The sequence below is a fragment of the Electrona antarctica genome, assembly GCF_951216825.1.
Source record: "Electrona antarctica genome assembly, chromosome: 4".
NCBI lineage: Eukaryota > Metazoa > Chordata > Actinopteri > Myctophiformes > Myctophidae > Electrona > Electrona antarctica.
Genome location: NC_136809.1, coordinates 8,830,842 through 8,852,845, shown reverse-complemented (window position 1 = coordinate 8,852,845; position 22,004 = coordinate 8,830,842). Strand labels below are relative to the sequence as shown.

At 44.1% G+C, this 22,004-nt stretch overlaps 1 protein-coding gene across 4 annotated transcripts in view; it reads left to right on the top strand.

Annotated features, from left to right (window-relative positions):
* Positions 1-20,866, top strand: part of LOC306921069 (E3 ubiquitin-protein ligase DTX4-like) — a 59,264-nt gene extending 38,398 nt beyond the window's left edge. For all 4 annotated transcript variants that reach the window (XM_079498163.1, XM_079498164.1, XM_079498162.1 and 1 more), the window contains exons 5-12: positions 14,617-14,678; positions 15,660-15,821; positions 16,300-16,361; positions 16,493-16,659; positions 17,638-17,791; positions 18,634-18,723; positions 19,394-19,492; positions 20,411-20,866. In XM_079498163.1, the coding sequence (XP_079354289.1) occupies positions 14,617-14,678; positions 15,660-15,821; positions 16,300-16,361; positions 16,493-16,659; positions 17,638-17,791; positions 18,634-18,723; positions 19,394-19,492; positions 20,411-20,542 (928 nt within the window). In that variant the 3' untranslated portion in view covers positions 20,543-20,866. The remainder of the gene's footprint in view (positions 1-14,616; positions 14,679-15,659; positions 15,822-16,299; positions 16,362-16,492; positions 16,660-17,637; positions 17,792-18,633; positions 18,724-19,393; positions 19,493-20,410) is intronic.
* Positions 20,867-22,004: the final 1,138 nt, after the last annotated feature.

Genomic DNA, 22,004 nt, shown 5'->3' with positions numbered 1-22,004 from the left:
CTGAGTGGTCTGGGGGCCCCTTCTGAGGCCCCCATTGTTGGTCTCCACGGTAACCTTTGTCAGATCATTGAAGCCTGGTCTGCATTAGCAACACAATGCTCCTCCTCTCCTCTCCTCTCCTCTCCTCTCCTCTCCTCTCCTCTCCTCTCCTCTCCTCTGGGATTCCAGCACATCACTTAACAGTATGTCTGATAGAAGACCTCCCGGTCTCATGTTAAATGTCCTCAAATGGAAACTTTTTGAAACATTTTGCAAATATCGGTCAAAACATTGTTTATCTTGTGGTCTAGAAGATCAACTGGGCCAACTGGGTGTCCAAATGGGGGGTCTCTCTGTGGCATAATGCGTTTCAAACAGGGAAATCACTCTTTTTCAATTGGGGTTGGCATTGTAAGCAGAACTCTAGCATTCGGTACTGCTCTAGTTCAGGTTAGGTTAGGGCAGGGCGTGGTGGGGGTGCGGGGACCACTCGGGGGGTGTCTGAGGGGGTAGATGGAAGACAATAGCAGAGAGGGCCCAGTCAGTGTTGTTGATGCCTCCTGGGTTGTTGCTCTCACAGGCGATTCTAGATTCAGAGGACGACTGGCATGTTCTTGGGGAGAGAGAGGGTTGGGTGGGGGGTGTTTATAGTTGTGTGCACAGACGGCTTCCTAGACTCTGTGACTAGACGACTAGAAACAGGGGGAGGGAGGTAGGGTGTGGTTGGTAAGCAGGCCTGCACACAGAGAGGAGGGATGGAAGAAAAGAAAAGAGACGCACACAAAGGAACAAGTCAAAGATTGATCACACCGTACTAGTGCGAGAGAAACGAGGCCAGCGACACACACACACACACACACACACACACACACACACACACACACAGTTTTGCCACTTGAGTAAACTACCGTTAAGTATATTATACTTTTTATACACAATATACAACCCTGCTCCCTCAAAAAAATGCAGAACAGGGACCCTAGGATTCATGTGGTTAAAACATAAACTTAGAAATACAACAGTTAGAAGGTAATGTCCGGAGAGTGATGGAATAACCGTGGGTCCTTTTTTCCCCCAGTTCCATCTCCCACATTGATCTTACAGAGATCTGGTTCCTAGTAGGAGCAGTCAACAGGGAAACACAAACACACAGAGAAAGTAAATATTGACCATGCTAACTGGGACTGCAGTGAAGAATGTGCTCTCTCTCTCTCTCTCTCTCTCTCTCTCTCTGTCTCTCTCTCTCTCTGGGGGAGTGTGAGAACTAGACTGCAGATAGCATGAAGGAAGTGGCAAACGGAGTGGTGCATGCCGGTTTCACACTGCCGTCGAGCAAGAGGCATGAGAACACAAAAGGACCTGTGTGTCACGGAGCGCGAGGGGCCACCAGAATCTGCTGAACCAGATGTAGAATGCCAGAGAGAGAGAGAGAGAGAGAGAGCCCGACAGGTTTCCCCGATCACAGCTCTCCCCAAAGAGGGTGTTCTGAACACTGATAGGCCAGCGTGTGAGCCTTACACTGTAAGGCAAGTTTATTTGTATATATATAGCACATTTATATTTTAGGCTTTTGAGGCATTTTTTATTACGCCTTTACTTGACAGCGATAGTGGAGCGTACGTGAGACAGGAAATGTGGGCAGAGAGTGGTAGGGAAATTACATTCAGCAAATTGCTCTGGTCGGCCAGGAATCGAACGGGAGACTCGCTGATTAGAGCGCTGCGCCCATGTGGTATGCACCCGTCCCTAACCACTTGGCTGGAAGGTTGCCCCTTTGTAATTAAAGAGCTGCTCCATTTTGAATCTCATTCAAGATGACGTCCAGAGATGGTGTATTACTCATTTTAAACTCGATCGGCACACTGAAAGATGTATTTGTTAAGTTAGAAATAAGTTGGAAGCAAGATACAAACATCCTTCACACTGTCTGTCCGTCTCTCTCTCTCCCATTGGGCAGGCCGCACATGGCCGCAGTGAGTGAGATTCCACCATCCCATAGCCTGAAGGGATGGCACCTTCTGATTGGTTGCGACTCGCGAGACTGTTTCAGACATCAAAATAGAATGACCGACATTGCCATTTCACTGTGACTTTATCCACTTAAATATCTCTTCTCGATGTGCGACAAATGGCGAAAATAGCCGATCTACAAGCGCACGATGCATCACAATGCAGTGCGTTTTGAGATCGTAGATTACTATTTTATTTATATTGTTGAAATTCCTTCTTAGCAATCAAATAAACTGATAGACTTGATTGTCCTGTTATGGACAATCACCTCACAAGGACTGACTGAGGAACAAGACTGATAAACAAACGCACATGAGGGGACATTACATTTACGAACGAGTTACAGCTGGGGCAGACAGGATAACTAGACTAGGGAACACATACAATGACGTAACCTAGACCAGTGGTTCCCTTGAGGGGGTTCCAAATGGACCCTTACAGGTCTGTAACTCTTGAATGTACAAATGGAACCAAAAAAGGACCTTTTATGGGTCCAATTTGTTTCCATTTTGAACAGTCTCCGAGTTATGGGAGTCTTTTAATCTAAGTCGTTTGAGAACCACTGACCTCTGTGTGGAGTTTGCATGTTCTCCCCGTGTCCCCTAGGGTAGGTACCCTCACAAAAACATGCCGTAATCCTGGTCTCTAAACTGCCTCCCCCTGGCCAGCCGGGGCGCCCGATGGAGGGGAAAGGAACTGGTCGGAATAACGTGTTCCTTCCACGCGCTACGTCCGGCCGGGGAAACTCTCCCCTGTCGGGTGAAAAGAAGCAGCTTGGACTCCTCATGCATAGAAGGAGGCATGAGGTCAGTCCGCTGCCCCCCCCCAGGTTGGCAGAGGAGGTGTAGCGCCCAGGATTACATTAGATAATTGACACTGGGTGAAAAAAATGGGTTACAAAATTGTGGGATAAAACATTTTAAGAAAAAACAAAAACAAAAAAGAGAACCACTGACCTACTACTGTAGACGAGACAATGAATGAGGCACAAAGCGGTACAGAGTCTCAACCCTGACACGTCACTCTCTCTGCTGTCTGGCCCGTCTGGGGCACTCACTTTGTCTCAGGCCGCCTGGCTGGTCGCCCGGCCGGCCCGTATGATGGATCCTAATCTTATGCGCATTATCAATGACATCCTGTTGAGTAGGCCTGGCATCTCATGAATAATAATGCGTAATGAGTATGTCATCACACCAGTAAATGAAACAGGTTCCATGATTAGTTCTCTAGACGCTTGAGGACAAGATGTAGCTTAAGACAATACACTCAACTTGAATGAATAAACCAGTGGAGCTGAGATTTTCCTACCAGTGTTGCAGACTCCATTTCTTTCTCTTTGTACTGCCATTTGTCCTGCAGCACCTGGGCTAGAGTGGATGTGCTCTATTACCTTTGTTTCATGAAATAGACAAGGACAGACGGATACAGAAATCTTCATATGTGGGCATAAAAGGGACACAGATGGGTGCAAACGGGTACGCTGATTCTGGATACAACAGGTATTGTCATAATCAGGTGGGGCATGCATTCCCAACTTGCATCGTTCCTGAGTCGGCTGGCACCGGTAGTTCCACAAATCTCTGACACTCCTGTAGTTGTCACACAATGCCACTGACGGACACAGACAATATGCCATAGACAGACACAATATTGGACTTGTATGTGAATGTCTCTTGACTTGTATGTGAATGTCTCGTTTGTCCTGTTATGAAAGCAAATGACTCTTTCAGGCAGCAGTGATGTTGATTATTAGATGCCGTTTGAGATGCGAGGGTTTCATGCATTCTTTACAAATTGTAGTCTCTTGACTCTTCCTCCATCCTCCGCACGTATACGTCGTATTAAGAGGTGGCTTTTTGCGAGAGTTTTTGTTATCCTGAAATCCACTGGCTAACTGAAAAAAAGTTTGCATTGTAAGTTGTAGTAGGCTACAATAATCTTCTGTCACACTTTCTAGCCAACTTTATTTTTTCCCCCAATCAGTTCTATATTTCTATCTTTAGTTCTTTCTTTATACATTAAACAACTCTCGTTCTGAGCCGGTACTGTGTCGTCGCCTTGTCATGCTTTCCAGTTAGTTGTGGCCATTTTCTAAATCATTTAGAATGTAAATGATTTTAGAAAATGGCTGATTTACAAGCTTGCGACGTGTTGCGACACGTTGTGCGCCTATAGTTCTTTTATTAGATATTCTACATTTGCATTTTTGTTTTCAATCTTTCAGACATTTTAGGTGTGCCGAGTGCGTGCGTGCGTGCGTGCGTGTGTCTGTGTGTGCCGTGTGTGTGCGCGCCGCGTGCATGTGTTGTGGTGGAAGTTCCACTATGCAAGCTCCTATATTTTATATCCGTAATCAAGTGTGAGGTGAAGTAATAAAAGTTGATCAAGGACTTGTCTTAGTGGATTTTTAATGGCTGAAACAGCAGAGAGATGTCAACAGGTCAAGTGTCTAGCAGCTCTTTCTGAGAGGGAGGTTTCCGTTGGTCTTAAGGGCTTATTACAGTACAGAAAGCCTCAAGCGACGTGCCAGACAACATGAGATATGACAGTACAGTATCCGGTTCTGCAGGAGTTGGAGCAGACATTAGATAACAGAGTTCCATGGACAATAAGTCGTCTTGCGGCTGTGTAACCTTGACAGATGGAATGTCATCGCAAAACAACCTGTCCACAATTAGACAAAGAAGTTTTGTCTACAGTTTAGACCAGTGGTTCTTTTTCTTTCTTTTTTTACCATTCCCCCCCCCCCCCCCCCCCCCCCCCCCTTTGCTTCTGGGTGAGGTCCGTGGAACAACATATTTTCAGATGGGGGTCAGCGGCCAATTACATATAATCTTGGGGATCCTTGACATGACATGACATTGAGTGACTTATGAAAAGAGAAGGGAACCCGCACACTCATATGCTCCAAAAGATAAATGTATTGACGACGTTTCGAGCCAAGGCTCTTCATCTGGTCAAACCAGTTGAATTTGACCAGAAACATTGTCAATAAATGTATATTTTGGAGCATATGAGTGTGCGGGTTCCCTTCTCTTTTCATATGTCATTTTTTTAACCTAGCACCTCCACAAAGTGATGTGCGTATTTTACTATAGTTTCTTAATGTTTGAGTGACTGACATAGAAACATTTTGTAGAATCGTCCTCAGGTCGAAATGGGTTAAGAGTCAAAGTTAGTATAGCGGTAGAGTTTTTATTTCCATTACGTGTCGTGCACCTGCGCAAGTGTATAATACGCGTGTAAGTCTGTGGGAACGCACGGTTCACGTTCAGCCCTTAATCAAGCCAGCTGATGACCATCTGGGCCCCAGGGACTAGCGGGGGGGAGAGGACAAAGGAAGGGGAGTGTCTGATAGGGTGGGAGTACTGAGGTCATCAAAGGTCAAGAGACTAGAGTGTCTTTCGAAACCTCTCCCAGGGAGAAGCTATATTTTCCATTGAATTATATTATTTTCTCGACAGAAGCTATTTTTTTTTTCCATTGAATTAATTTTTCTCGATACTGAACTATATTTTCAATGCCGTTTCCTGGTGTCACTATCAATATTTCCAGTTTTTCTTATTTGTATTTATTTTGTTTCTTTCCTGGGAGGAAGCTAGGTGTCCAGTCACATCTCTGTCTCACTCTCTTATCTTTTTTTCGACTACGAATTGGGTAAACCTTCCATAACGTGAAAGTTGTGAAGTTCTGTATGTATTTGGGTTTGTTTCCATTATCACCAGAAACGCCACTGAAGAAGGAGGTACATCACAACACTTATTTAAAAATTATAATTAATTATAATTATGTTCTGAGAACATCATCTGAAACCGAACCGTAGTGTATGGAAACTAATCCACCAGAACAACCTGTGAAATCTGTTGCACGGAACAGCCCGGCACCCTTTGCATCGAAAAGAGATGATTTGATACTACTGAAGCTGAACGGGGACAGCGTGGGGCTGTCCCCGTAATAGTTCTAGTGGTCCATACCAGATAACGACAGCTTGTTGACACGATGAGATGTTCCATAGACATACACATAGACGGATAGATAGATGGACAGATACGCTAGCACGAGAAAGACAACCAAGAAAATGGATCAGAAAAATAGAAGAAGCTCCCGTTAACCAATCATCTCGTTTGGAATATAAACGCTTCTAGAGAGAGTTGAGATGTGACAGCGCGAAGTAATGGAAGATTATACGGTTACCTCACAGTTTTGGGGGGGAAATGGAAGGCGGGACTTTTCAGAGTAAAATCTGCCTCATCTGCTGGGGGCTGGGCTCTCTAGCGCCTTTTATTCTGAAAATCAGACCCATCACCCATCTGAAGTGGTACTGTACTGTACTGTACTGTACTGTACTGTACTGTACTGTACTGTACTGTACTGTACTGTACTGTACTGTACTGTACTGTACTGTACTGTACTGTACTGTACTGTACAAGCCCTCGTCCCTGGCCTGTGTGTGTCTGTGTGTTAGGCTGTGCAACAGTGACACTTGGTGGTGAACAAAGGCTATGACGCTATTTTCGTGCTCGGACACATTTTCGTGCTCGGGACACATTTTCGTGCTCTGACCCGGGGACCCCCACACAGCTGTCTATAACACTCAAAAGACGGGCGCACTGGAAGTGTTAAGATTGGTCCCCGCCCTTTTCCCCCTCTAGAGACTCGGCCTCTGCTTTGTCTCATGCAATGCTGTCACTCGGCATTCATCATGTTTATTCAAATGTGTGTTGCGCAATCGCTCCTACATCTGTTACACATCACCAATGTGACAGTTTGGGCTCCTGGAAAGTGTGTTAATGAACTGCAGGAAGCTCATTGCAGCATCAGTCGTTTTGAATTCTCGTCTTCTTTTTCTACCTCTCAAACTCCACACCTGCTAACGCTGTGGTTCTCAATCTCATCTCAACCATTTATTTTGCTCAGGGCACACCCTGTGAATAACTGAATTACATTGTTGCTTTATAGCACCTTACATTTATGTCATTTTATGGTAAATCTTCTCCCCCTAAGACACACTGTCACAAGAAAATAAACATGAGAGAATATCAGGTTCCATTAGCACAGCTTGAAAATAACTTTGTACTACGTTTAACCAAGCATCCTCATTCTGGGGGGAACATTCGTCAAAATAACTTTGTACTACGTTTAACCCAGCATCCCCATTCTGGGGGGAACATTCGTTTAACCCAGCATCCCCATTCTGGGGGGAACATTCGTCAAAAAATAGTGACACGTCGCAAAGCTTGTAGATCTGCTTCTTTTGACAAAGAGATTCACTGTAGATCGAAAATGAAGGTGCAGCACCGTTTTAATTAAGTGTAGAGGGTCCAACCTGTGTTCCACTCGATCCAATTTATTTATTATTTTAGCCACAACACAAGTAAGTAGCCTTGTGAAAATGTGAACCAATAGTTCCCCAGCCATGGGCCACATATTTAGTCACAAGCTCTTGTGGGCCACAGGGCTCGGCAAAGGCTTACTTCTTGTTCAGTCACAAGCTCTTGTTGGTACTCACAGACTGACCCTATTTTGGTTATGCCATTATAGACGAGTCTCTATTCAAAAAATGATAAAATGGCACATCTATGAGCCCGCAACACATCACAGTGCGACTTATAATGGTATGCGTTTTGTGTCCGACAGCGACGATATTAAATTAATGGATGTAATGCATGCAAAAAGTGGAGGTAGTTGACCTTTTACAGGTCACGGTGGTTGGAAAGTCCTGATGCTCGTTTCACTTCCAGACTACACTATTGTGACTAAATTTGACTGAGGGACTGCCATTGGATTTCTTTTGAATTTTCGTTTTGTCATGTCATATGAAAGCAGGGAATCATAGCTTCAAATTGACATATTGGTTGTTCAGTTTGGCCCAACAGTTTTGGAGATATGGCTTATAGAGTAATGTCTTGCAGAAAACAACGAGTTGAGAAAACAGGCTTGAAAGGTTCACTTCTGTGGTCTCTAACATTACAACTAGCTACAGTTTAAGCATTTATTTCATATTTACATGTCGATTTGAGCTCTGACACTTATTTCAGACATGCTCTAGTATGTGAAGAGTCTGCCTGTGCTATAAACTCATTTTGAAAAAAAAAAAAGTTTTTCTCCTCTGGTGAAAAGCTGGAATTTGCGCGATGGCAGTCTCTCAGTCAAATCTGGTCACTATTGGTTAGAAAACAATTCTCCTTATTCAACAAGACCACAAAACTGCTGCGTGATGCTTCTGTAATCCCTCATCTGTTATATCGAGACTCAGTTAGTGCTACTTGTTTTTTTGATCTGCCAGCTGTTCGCTTTTTAGGCAGCCACATTATTTTTAGCGCTGTGTTGTGCTGTTAAAGAGACTGTCGTTCTTGGGGAAAAGACGAGAGCAGTTCTTAACAAAAGCATGTTAACCCCTCAGACGCCGGCATCCAAATTCTGTCCAGAAGGGCTATTTTCAGCGACTACATTTACTGTACACTAGTATAGAGCCCTGAGGGACTCCGCTCAACAAGGGATGGGGTTTTAACCCATTTTGGCCTGACGTCGGAAAAAAAAAAAAACGTTCGCTCTGAAAGAATATATACCTATTCAAAGATTTGTGCCGCATTTTTACGATATTTTTCAATAGCTAAAGTATAACAGAATGCTTGAAACACCAAAAGGGGTTCCCGCCCAAAATGGGTTAAGTGGCTAAGCATTCATGTCTCCCTACAGTGGGAGGGGTCTTTACGCGCACACAGTATGTAATGGAAAAAACAGCCGCCATGTGCAGGTTCTGTCCTAGTCCTACAAATTAGGATTGGTGTTGTGCCAAAGCTCCTCTGTGATAAATGCATTTGTCACAGCAAAAGTTTAATAATATAATAACACAGTCCGCACTCCTTTTGTGGCATTTGTCACTGTGTATATTTGCATATACAGTGAAATGAGGTATCTGCATTTAAGTTTAACCCCGTCTGTATGGCGACCATCGGGACAAACTTATTTAGTCGCCGAGAGGCTAAAGCGGGGGAAATGTTTACCTGTCAGACTCGCTGCTTGTAATGAAATCACTTCTCCAAGATTCATGTGTTTCAGCGTTTTGTTCATTTATTAAAGTTTGAAAACAATTCATTTAGCAGCATGAAGTGCATAGTGCGACGTGCAAATGACCTATAGGTAGCATAGCGTTCATAAAGCGATGCGGTCAACAAAGTTGGACTTCTCCCCGTTCACCCCCTCTCCTTCCATTCATGAAACCCGCCGGTGAACAGCTGATTTTACTACCTCAACCCCAACACCATGTGACCTGATAGTGAATGACGTGAGCATTAAAACCATAGCAACCCGTCGAGCTGTCTATAGGCTACCTGTCACCAACACCGTCCGTAAGCAACGGGAGCAGTGCCTCGGGTCTGGGAGCAGTTTTTTTTTTTCGGAATTTAAAAAAATGTCTTCTAAATCCTGTCAGTTTTCTGAAATACCTATGTTTCTATATCAGTGGTGCTCAATATTTCATGTCAAGGACCCCAGAAACTATATGTAATTGGCCGCCGACCCCCATCTGAAAATATGTTGTCCCAGGGACCCCCCCCCCCCCCCCCCCCCCCCAGAAGCAAAGATTTGAGTTAAAAACGTTCGCTCTGAAAGAATATATATTCAAAGATTTGTGCCACATTTTCACGATTTTTCAAAAAGGGCAGACCTACAAGCTCGTAGCGCGGCACTCTGTGCCGCTAAGTGACTCATTGCTGAGGTCTGGAATCGAACCTGGGACCTGTTTCTCAGGCTGGCAGTGGCTAGTAACCAATGTTCAAAACGGAATTTAGATTTAACATCATGTACTCGTGGCCTCATGGGCATTCAAGTGGCATTTTGATGTCACATGATTTAATGTCACATCCTCTCGCTCTCTCTCTCGCTCTCTCTCTCTCTCGCTCTCGCTCTCGCTCTCGCTCTCTCTCTCGCTCTCTTTGCTGCAGTCAATAGAATGTACTAGGTATGCAAATGTCTAAAATATGATCTCAACATTGCCTGTCCCTTCCATAGCTCCAGAAGGGAGAACTGTAGAGGCAACATGCTCACTGGTCACTGGTTCCAATCTAGTTACCAGGTTGTCTTTTCACCAAACATCCCACTGTGTGTGCGCGCCACGGGTGCGCTTGCTCTATGCCAAAAATATATGTTTTTTTAACGTGGCAAACGGTCATAAAGTACTGTGGGTGGCAGTGGCTCAAGATGTAGGGCGAACGTTTTGGGAAACGGAAGGTACCCGGTTCGATCCCAGGCTCCACCAGAGTTAGTGCAGATGGGTCCATGAGCAATACACCGAACCAAAACCCCTCCCGGTGATGAGTGAGTGAGTTGATGACTTGCATGGTTTCCTCTGCTGTGGGTGTGTGAATGGGTGAATGTAATGCATGACGGACCTTAAGCCTGATCAATTATACTTTGTTGTACGCTCGCCAAAAATAGTGATGTACGCATGACGTGTCGTGAGCAAGATAATCCATTTTCGTAGTTATTATGGTGTTATAATTTTACTGGGAACTTGCACCTTGAAGGCTCAGGTTTGGACCTGCATTTAGGCCGACTTGGGTTCAAGTGAAGCGCATGAGAGTCAACAAGGGTAGGGGCAGGGTTTAGTAAACAAGTTCAAGTCAATGAAATGCCCTCTCAACTATTGAATGTCAACCCACGAGTGTGAGTTCCAACACCCAAACATCCCCTCAACTAGTAGTTTTATGACCAGTGGACAATGGGCAGTCCTCAGCCCTGGTGAGGACTGCTAATGGGCTAAACCTTATACACACAGGCTCTCTCCGTCACACGTGGGTGTGTTTCCTACTACAGCAATAGTAGCCTCCAGGTCTATAGCTAGAGTTTATAATGGGCTTGGCCGCTCACTGACCCCTGTTGAGACAGCTGTGTTGGCACATACATCTGTCACCCGCGCTACTTTACGACTGTTTGCACAACACTGTTTTAATTGGGCAAAAAACACTTAACGTCGCAAAGACGACACGCACTGCAGTCTAAATCGCTCACAATCCCGTGCTGGGTTTTGAGGCGGCAGCCACCACGTCTTACTGCAAAGATTAAATGTGTCAGCGTCACTGTAAGTGGTTGAATGGTACTCAGTGAGAGGAATTAACAATGTCGCAGGAAATGCTTACTTTGCCTGATTTTCTGTACGCACTACTTCATTTAATTTACATGTAGCAATGATTAAATGTCACAGGTGGACCGACGGACGTTGTGCACAAATAAATACTGACATATTGTTTAACTGGAGTTGGAAGGTGACATTTCTCCCCATCACAGAAACCAGTGGCGTGCACAGATAGACACTAGGGGGTGCTAGAGCACCCCCTGCCCTTTTGGCAATGTGCCCTTTTTTTTTTTTTTTTTTTTTTTTTTTTTCAAAAATAGCAGACCTACAAGTTCATAGCGCGCCACTCGGTGGCGCGCTATGAGCTTGTAGATCTGCTATTTTTCAATAGCTAAAGCATAACATAATGCTAACACCAAAAGGGGTTCCCGCCCAAAATAGATTAAGGCAACCGGCCGGTTCCACGCGCTGCACAAGGTGCCCTTTTTTTACTTGAGCACCTGCCCCTCTAAATGTCTGTGCACGCCACTGACAGAAACTATAGCCATTTCCATTCCTTTTTTCTTTTCTCTCAGCTGAAGACACAGAAGGGCTCTCAATGCTCACACAAATTTGAAAATATTTCAACACTGTGACCAGATAGCAATAGGGCAGCAATAGGGTGAATGCATGGATTTAAGTTCTGTCATCATGATTGATTTCAGTCATTTGGGTTTCATAAAAAGTCAGCATGTCTTCTATGGAAGCATGTCACACACACACACACACACACACACACACACACACACACACACACACACACACACACACACACACACACACACACACACACACACACACACCGAGAAATAGGCTATCTATGAGTGAGTTGAGCGAGCTCCTAGGTGGCCTATGTTTGGTTATTTGTTGTTTTAATACTATTTGAAGTGGTCAAACTAGAAATAGACTACACGTTCAATCTGCCAGAAAATCCCAATAATCTCGGATATTTCATAGAAGCAAAGGTCAAAGCCTAAATCTGCAATTTCTTCAACTGGTTGGCTGTACGGCTATCAAAACATAATAATTGCACATATTGTGCCAACGGTTTATGAAATACAGCGCCAGTGTGTGGGGGGCTCCTTTCCACGCCGTTTCACAAATTGTAGATTACGATTTGGCCCGACGACATTTTTCAGTGGTGAGATTGCGTTTTGTTTTTAATCCATGTGAACGGTCCAGTGCCGAATAGACACTCGGCCCATTGTTGTCACGAGCAAATGGATCCCATTGAAAATAATTCAAAACATAACTTTTGCGCCGGGAAAGAAAACACAGACGCCGAAGTGTGTTTCCCCCACTGATCAGATTTGCTTGATTTGTCAAATACAGTAGGTACATGTGTCCCGGTGTTATAACTGTGTGTACTCTAGGGCATTCACTTCTAGTCATTTTTACTAGTTTACTAGTTGCCTAGTCGACTAGTTGTTTAACTACCTATTATGTAAAAAATAAAATAAATTAAAAAAATAAACTTTTTTTTTTTTTTTTTTTTTTTTTTTGAAATAAATATTTGTACATTGAAACACTGTGTACATGGTGACTATAACTATAATCTACCTGATCTTGAGGCCTACAAAAACTTTTTTTTTCTTATCAACTAGTCAACTAGTCGACCAACAAGGTCGACTAGTGGATTTACTAGTCGACTAGTAAACTAGTTGCTTAATGCCCTAGTGTACTCGTGTACAGTACATGTGTTGCTCCCTGGAACATAGAGATAGCTTTCCAATATTGATTGATTGAAGCAAATTTATATTTTTACATTATATTTCTAAGTGTTGCGAGCTGAGAACATGGGCCTTAACACCACCTGTAGATATGGCAAGCAGGGAGTTGGCCAGCAAGTGAGTGGTCCCTTTGTTTAATGGCTTCGCGCAACAGAGATATGTTTTAGTACTAACAAGCTTAGGAGAAGAGATCAGGGATGTAATATTGTTTTGCTTTAGCCAATTATAATCTGACAGTCAGGGAAGATCGGGTCAGTCTACTTGTGTGCTTTGCTGGTGTCAGACGTATTTGTATGTTGTATGAATGTTACAGCGCTGTAGATACGTCCCATGATCTCTCTTGGCATTGTATCTGATTCAAGGTTGATGATCTTTTGAAAGTTTAATTTCCGCTAGACTTTTGGACTGGAGACCATAAATTAACACATTTTGGGCGGGAACCCCTTTTGGTGTTTTAAGCATTATGTTATACTTTAGCTATTGAAAAATAGCAGATCTACAAGCTCGTAGCGCGGCACTCGGTGCAGCGCTACGAGCTTGTAGGTCTGCTATTTTTGAAAAATCCCTATAGATGGTTTTCTATTCTGCTGGTGTCCTACAGCACTAGGTCTGAACAACTAATTGGAGATTGATTATTTTATTAAATATTCTATTTTGAATTGAAGAAAATGCCAGCAACTTGAGTGCTGGCATTTTCTTCAATTCAACTTCTTCGAGCCTTGCAGTACGTTTTTCTCAATTAAATATTCCATTAACAATTTATTATCAATTAGTTTGATTAAATGTTGCATCCCTAAACCGTAGTGGGTGGCAGAGTGGAATCCCAGCTCCTGAGGGTTTGGGGTGGTGGGATGGTCAGATGCACAGCACACGCAGATTAGACACAGCAACAAACGGACCGACATGTGGAAACAACGGTCGGACATGCGGTCGAACATGCGCTGCTCCATGGTTGCGGCAGAGTGGAATCCCAGGTCCTGGTGGTTGTTTTTTACATTCATCGGGTCAGAGATGGCGGTGCGCTCACTGACGGCATAGGTAATCCCAAACACACTGGAGTGTGACAGTGACACCCCTCCTGTCTGAGCAGAGGGAAGCTCCCATGGCTTAACACACACACACACACACTCCAGGCGTCAAGCCGAGAGAGACAGATGAGTCGCAGGAAGCAGACAGACACAGACCGAGACGACACACACAGAGAAGATAAGCCACTGAAAAAGGAAACTGAGGAAACGCAAGCAGAGAGAATGATGGAACGAGGGAAGCACTGCATTCGCTTTGCATTAGAGCCGCTGCATTCCATTCCTATCAGCCACGGACCTCGAAAAAGTCATTCATGCCCTCATATGAGTCATATCATCACGCCTTGATTACTGCAACTCCCTCTACTCCGGCCTTAGCAAGAAAATCACATCCTGTCTACAATTATGGTGCGTTCACACAGGCAGTTGAACTTGAAACAAGCTGTGAGTTGATTTAGAGCAGCTACATGCGTCGTTGTGCCTGGTAGGATGAATGGTAGACTGCATTGTTTAATCTGCCCCGTGGGAACGCAACATTACAGATACCTGATGCATTTTCAATGGGAGCCAGCGACATGAAGACTGTAAAACAGCTTGAGCAAACACTTCATCTGCAACTCTGCGACAATGTAACTGGCCACGTATTGGTCGTTTCGTCTAGTGCCGCAGCCAGTGCGAACATCTGTCATGTGATGTCTGCTGTTGAGTGAGGGTCTCGGGCCTGTGATTAAACCAGTGTGTGATCTTTGTGTTGCAGAGTGCCCACTGTTCCTGTGAAGAACCTCAACGGGTCCAGTCCAGTCCATCCTGCACTGGCAGGTGAGAACACACACACACACACACACACACACACACACACACACACACACACACACACACACTGTGTGAAATGTAATCAAAGGGAGAAATGATGAAGCAGATTTATATTATTATATTCTTAAAAAAAAATTCCCAGCGTCAATTGTCTAAATTAGCGGTTCCCAAACGTTCTTGGCCGTGCACCTCCCGACCTAGCTGACGCACCCCCTTAGACGGAAAGGAAATGTATGAACATATACAGTATATGTGGTCATATATACGAGACATATAATATCTTATATCCATATGCAAATATACAGTATAGCATATATTCTGTATATACTTGCCAAATATTGTTCATATATTTAAAATATTACCATAGCACCACCATTAGCCTTTTCATGTTGCGCACCCCTCGCGCACCACAGGGTGGTTTGGGACCCCCTGGCCTAATGTAATCCTGTGCCTATATTGTTTAGTATTGATTATCCTGTGTTGCTAGTTGCAGTTTGTAGAGCTGAGGTCAGCGGCACCAGCTGCAGATAAGGCCGTTTGAAGGGAGTTTAGGTGGGCAGGGCTGCCCCTTTGTTTTATAGCTGCGGGAGGGAAGCTAAGCACTAAGCAAAGCTAGGAGAAGAGATCTAATGTAATGTTTTCTTTTAGCCAATTATGAACTGACCGTCAGGGGATAGCAGCTCACTTTATCTTTGTGCCTTGTTAGAACAACATGTCTGATGTGTGTGAATGTTACAGCGCTGCAAATCTGCAATCTTTCTACTACCATTTCATGTTGAATATGAGTCGAGGTTTATTTTGAGAGTTTAACTTCCACTGAAGACTGGAATGCCTAAATTAAACAAGGATTTCAACCCGCACGCACGCACGCACGCACGCACGCGCGCACACACACACACATACACATACACATACACATACACATACACATACACATACACACACACAGTATCAAACCTGATACTAATAACTGTGTCATCTCTGCAGGGATAACGGGCATTCTAATGAGTGCTGCAGCGCTGCCCGTCTGTCTGACCAGACCGCCCAAGCTGGTCCTCCACCCGCCTCCCGTCAGCAAGAGTGACATCAAGCCCATACCCGGCCTGGGCCACTGCTGCCGTAAGACCACCAAGAAGCAGACGCGCAAGGGTGAGTGCAGTGCCCGCGCGTGTGCCCGAAAAGGTTGCCTACATACTGAAGTCATCTCCATACTTGGGGGCCCCTCACCGTGACCAAAGAAGTGACTGACTGTTTGGTTGTCAGGACCTCGTACCCTGTCATAATGTGCCATTTTCCTAACGACAGCCCCGTAGGGGTCAGCCGCATAGAGCAGTGTTTGTATGTGTGTATGTGCCCTAAGATTTTGCCTTAATAAGATGGAGTTCTACACGGCTCCAGGATGGCCTCCAAACTGCACACCTATTAACTTACTTGCACAGACAGGGAAGCCAGTGACCATGCCGTTTTTAGAACCTGTCTGTTGTGCATTTCAGGTAGCACCTCTATTTGTACCGTGAACTGTTTCCTTCAATACGAATGATAGGAAGGACTCCTGCATCTATTTCTACTCCTCTTTCTCCCGTCTTCACTCCTCTACTTTCTTGTCCTTCTTGTCTTGTCTCTCCAGGCAAGACTCCAGAGGAGGTGGTAAAGAAGTATCTACAGAAAGTCAAAAGTGCACCAGAGGAGGTATGACTGATAATTCTCTCTGTAATCAAACGGTAGCATTAGAGCAGTGAGTTGAAGTTCCCTTTTTGTCCTGTTGACTCCTCTCCTCTCTAATGCCCCCCATGCTTCTGCTTCCTCCTGCTGTCTGCTAGGACTGTACCATCTGTATGGAGCCGTTAGGGGGTCCTTCTGGCTACAAAGGCCCAGGGGTAGGGCCCGTCTCCAGGGCAGAGTCGGTGGGGAGACTGGCCCAGTGCGGACACCAGTACCACCTACACTGTCTGGTGGCCATGTACAACAACGGCAACAAGGACGGCAGGTATGAGTCCTCATAAGAGCACACCCACTTAACCCATTCAGGACGGGAACCCGCTATTTTTGTAAAAATCGTGAAAATGTGGCGCACATCTTTTGAATATATATTCTTTCAGAGCGAACATTTTTAACTCAAATCTTTGCTCCTGGGGGCGGGGGTCTCTGGAAGAACATATTTTCAGATGGGGGTTGGCGGCCAACTACATATAATTGTTGGGGGTCCTTGGCATGAAATGGGTTGAGAGAGACAGAAACATAGGGTTTTTCAGCAAAACTTGTCAGGATTTAGAAGGAATTTTTAGAATCGGGCTCCGGTCTAAATGGGTTACAATTTACAATTTACAATTTAGGCATTTAGCAGACGCTCTTAATCCAGAGCGACTTACATTAAGCAAGAACAAAAAGCATGGGAATACATCACATATGTAAAATGCATTTATCGCGAAACATGCGTAAGCTAAGAACATGACTAGAACATATCTATATAATTACACTATACATATAAACTATAACTAGAACATATCTATATAATGACACTATACATATAAACTATACATAAAAGCTATACTATGCTGTACATATATACTATGAAGTGCTATGACTACATACAATGCACTTATTGTGCTGTCTACATGACATGCTATAAGTCTGTTTCAAATGCTATATAAGTCTAAGAAGTGCTGTCTAAGGGGGCTAGGGTAAGTGCTATGGGCTATGATGGAGTCTGAAAAGGTGGGTTTTCAGACTACGGCGGAAGATCGGGAGTGATGCTGCAGTTCTGATTGCAACGGGAAGTGTATTCCACAGTTTTGGGGCCAGAAGGGAGAAGAGTTTGGGACGTGTGGACCGTTGTCCCGGCGTTTTTAGTGAGGGTACTTCCAGCTTCCCTGCGTTGGCTGCGTTGGCTCACAAACACACCGTCTACTGCAACAAGACTGGTTTCAAGATGAATTGGTAAACTCTTTAAACTCCTCTCCTCCAGCCTGCAGTGTCCAACCTGTAAGACCATCTACGGTGTGAAGACGGGCAACCAGCCGGCAGGGAAGATGGAGTACCACGTCATCCCCCACTCCTTACCAGGACACCCCGACTGCAAAACCATACGCATCATCTACAACATCCCTCCAGGAATTCAGGTACGACACAGACCCCATGCGTGTGTGTGTGTGTGTGATTCCCTTCGACGCTTTGACCGATCCACATTTGCATGGCTTAAGCCATTCTGGGCGGGAACCTCTTTTGGTGTTTTAAGCATTATGTTATGCTTTATAGCTGTTGAAAAATAGCAGATCTACAAGCTCATCGCGCGGCACTCGGTGACGCGCTATGAGCTTGTAGATCTGCTATTTTTGAAAAATCGTGAAAATGAGGCACAAATCTTTGAATATATATTCTTTCACAGTGAACGTTTTTAACTCAAATCTTTGCTTCTGGGGGGTCCCTCCCTGGAACAACATATTTTCAGATGGGGGTCGGCGGCCAATTACATATATTTTTTGGGGTCCTTGACATGAAACGTTTTGAACACAACTGACATAGAAACATAGGTTTTTCACAGAACTGTCATGATTTAGAAGACATTTGTAGAATCGATGCTAGGTCTAAATGGGTTAAGCTGTAGACTTTTCTTTGGTATGAAACGGTGTTAAGGATACTTCCCCTAGAAGAGAAACTTGCATACAGGAATTTAAGACGTGGCAGCCATTCATAAATGTAGTGAACACTTCCAAGTTGAATAATCTGTTGTCGATGTGAGGAAATGTTTTCCTTTTTTTTTGTCTTTATTTAGGTTGGTGTAATTATTATTATTAATATTTTTTTATTGAATGTTGGCTGGATCACAAAGCACATTGTATTAGACTTTGAAGATGATGATGATGTTGATTTTGATTATTGCGTATTGCACATAGACCGTGTGTACAGTGTATGGCATAAATTGATAAATTAATTGATGTGACCCCTTTCTCTGCCTGCCCAGGGACCTGAGCACCCGAACCCAGGCAAGCCCTACACAGCCAGAGGGTTTCCTCGACACTGCTACCTCCCCGACAGCGAGAAAGGCCGCAAGGTACCCCCTATCCACCCCCTAAACCCGCCAACTAGGACTGCACCAGTCATCGTCCAGAATTATATTTTAGTCTGTAATGAAATCATTTAGTTCCACAAACTGGCAAATGGTTGTTATAAATAATGTTAATATTCTACCAGCTACAGTAGGAGAACATGCAAACTCCACACAGAAAGACCCTTGCACCTACCCCCACTGAGGGTATGGGCCCTGGTGATGGAGGAGAGAACACTTTCAACTCAGTCCTCTAAAACGGATGTCCAAAATAACTAGGAATATAAAATATATTTGAGTCTTATAAACCATGGAATGTTGACTAAAACTATGATGAAATAACCGCTTTGGTTTAATTCCTCAAGATGACAGGTCTTTTTCTCAGAAGTAACCATAATAAAGTAAGGTTTCCAGATCTGAGACCAGATTCTACAAAATGTCTTCTAAATTCTGACACTTTTCTGATAATCCAATATTTCTATGTCTGTGGTTCTCAAACTATTTCATGTCAAGGAGCCTCAATATTTGGCCGTGTCTCAAAATATGTTGTTCCAGGGACACCCAGAAGCAAAGATATGAGTTTAAAACATTTGCTGTGAAAGCATATATATTCAAAGATTTGCACACATTTTCACGATCTAAATGGTTTTGTTCTAAATGTGTTTTCCTTCAACAGGTTTTGAGATTGCTCCTGGTGGCGTGGGACCGCAGGCTGATCTTCTCAGTTGGAACCTCCAGTACCACAGGAGAGTCTGACACCGTCATCTGGAACGAGGTACAAACACAGAGAAATTACAATGTCATTCTGCATTTTGGTCCTTTTTTTGTTTTTAACCCATTGAGACCTGGAACGCATCCATGTCACGTTAGCGTTTAACCACATTAACCATTAACCCATTTTGGGCGGGAACCCCTTTTGGTGTTTTAAACATTATGTTATAATTTAGCTATTGAAAAATAGCAGATCTACAAGCTCATAGCGCGCCACCGAGTGGCGCGCTATGAACTTGTAGATCTGCTATTTTTGAAAAATCGTTAAAATGTGCCTTTTTCTTTCCAAAAATTGTCATGATTTAGAAAACTTTTTTTTTTTTAATTTCGACGTCAGGCCTGAATGGGTTAAGGTGGCTCTGCAGGAGGTTAGCCGTTTAAGCGTATATGTGCTTGCTTATTCTTTACACATATATTTTTGAAATATCCCATGTCAAAATTGTGTAATGGAGCAGTCGTTGGACCGCCACAGTGTCATACAGGTATATGGAGGCAAATGCACATATAGCCCCTGTCAAATGCACATATATGGAGCGCAACATGGCACTGATGTCAGACAGAACAGAAAACTTTCAACATGAAGTAATGCTACAAGTCGGGCTGCTGAGACACCTATTGGTCGGATCGGTGGTGCGACATGGTTGTCTCTCAAACTTGCGCGCATACACTGCAGTGTTTGTGTGTCAACACGAGGTTCCATCGAGGAAGCCTGAGGAAGGTCCGGAGGGACCGAAACGTTGCTTCATTAAATAAGACAATGCTCGTGTACCGAGCAAGTACACAGTGTGCGGGTGTATTCTATTGCTTTCATTGATGTCCACTGGCCTACGCACCTGTGCATACGCCTGATTTCTAGGTGTGCGAAAGTTCTCTCCTACAGTCCATCGAGGAAGTAAAATGCTCTGTCTCTTCTGATCACAAGGTCCACCACAAGACAGAGTTTGGCTCTAACCTGACGGGACACGGCTTCCCCGACCCCGGACACTTGGACAACGTCCTGGAAGAGCTCCGATCTCAGGGCATCACAGAGGACGACGGAGTCACCGACAAATGAACATGCGGAGAGAGAGAGAGAGAGAGAGAAGATGGAGGAGACAGTGGGGAAAGGTGATGGACAGAGGACAACAGTCTTCCAACCATCTTCTTCATCCACATGATGACAAGCAGAAGAGAAGTAATGGTGGCCGTGTACTAGGGATAATAGACATTGACTATCTGCCAGCACTTAAAGATGGGCGATTTTGGGTACAGAATATTGTTGTTATTATTATTATATATTTTTTTTGCTGCAGGGGTCATTACGTTCATAGCTATTAAATGGGTTTATTTGTAAAATATGGGACTGGTCAACTTCGCACATGTGTTGTGCTGGGGAGGGGGGGGGGGGGGCGTTGTTTGAGGAGGGGAAAGCACAGCAACAGACAAAGCATAAAAGCTTAATTAAACACTAAAGCCCTATTTTATACTTCTGGCTATTGGAGGAAAGAAAAGGTTGATATGGTTAATATTCCATCACACGACGGTACAAGACAAGAAAGTGGGCGCTCTGAGCTTCTTCTTTTTTTAACCACTGGTACTTAATAGCTCGGTACTAAATGCTGAATGTGTTAGAAAGAGGCAGTACTAATAACTAATACAAAATATAAAAAGAAAACAACCAAAAACCTATAATACAAAATTACAACAAAAAGACAAGTTTACACTACTGAGAGAAAGAGTTAACCAGAAAGAGGGCGAAATGCTAGAGTGCTGCATGACAGAAAGGAACAAAGACGGAGAGGTTTGAGGCAGAGGGGGAGGGGAACGGAGGACGGTGAAGAATAGAGCGTATAGCGGAGAGAGAGAGAGAGAGAGGGCATGAAGAATGTATAGTTTAGGATAGGAGTAGAGTAAAACTAACTTGTAAAAACCCGGTACTTGTTTAGCCAGAGCGTCCGAATGTGGTAAAAACGGCACTATAAAAACCCTGAGTTCATTTAAGTCTTGAGAGTACGCAAATGTAACCAAATGGACCCGTAACGTGTCCATTTGCTTACTCTCAGAGTCGCAAATGGATAAATGAACACTAAGGGTTTTTTTTTTTACTGTGTGGGGGAGTCATGAATTCCGTGAGGAAGAAAGAACCAGCCTTTTGCTTTTGTTCAAAACCACCTGCTTTCCAGTTGACATCACATTAGCTCATGGCAGTTTGGGATGCTGTGTGTGTGTGTGTGTGTGTGTGTGTGTGCGCTCCTACCGCCCCCTTGTGGAGGTTGTCCTCTACTACCGTACACCTCATTTACTGATGGTACAAAAACAAAGCCGTTTTACTGAGTTATAATGATCTGCCACCTACATTATCGTTTATTGTATACACAACATTTAATGTCATTCCATATACTTTACCTCTTATTCTGGCTTTTGATGTCCTTGTTTTTGAATGTATCGAATGAGATGTAAAGCCCTGAACACGTATGGGGTTTTGTGTGCGACTGTGACAAGAGACCAAAAGGCCGTCTTTGGAGTCTTACTATTGA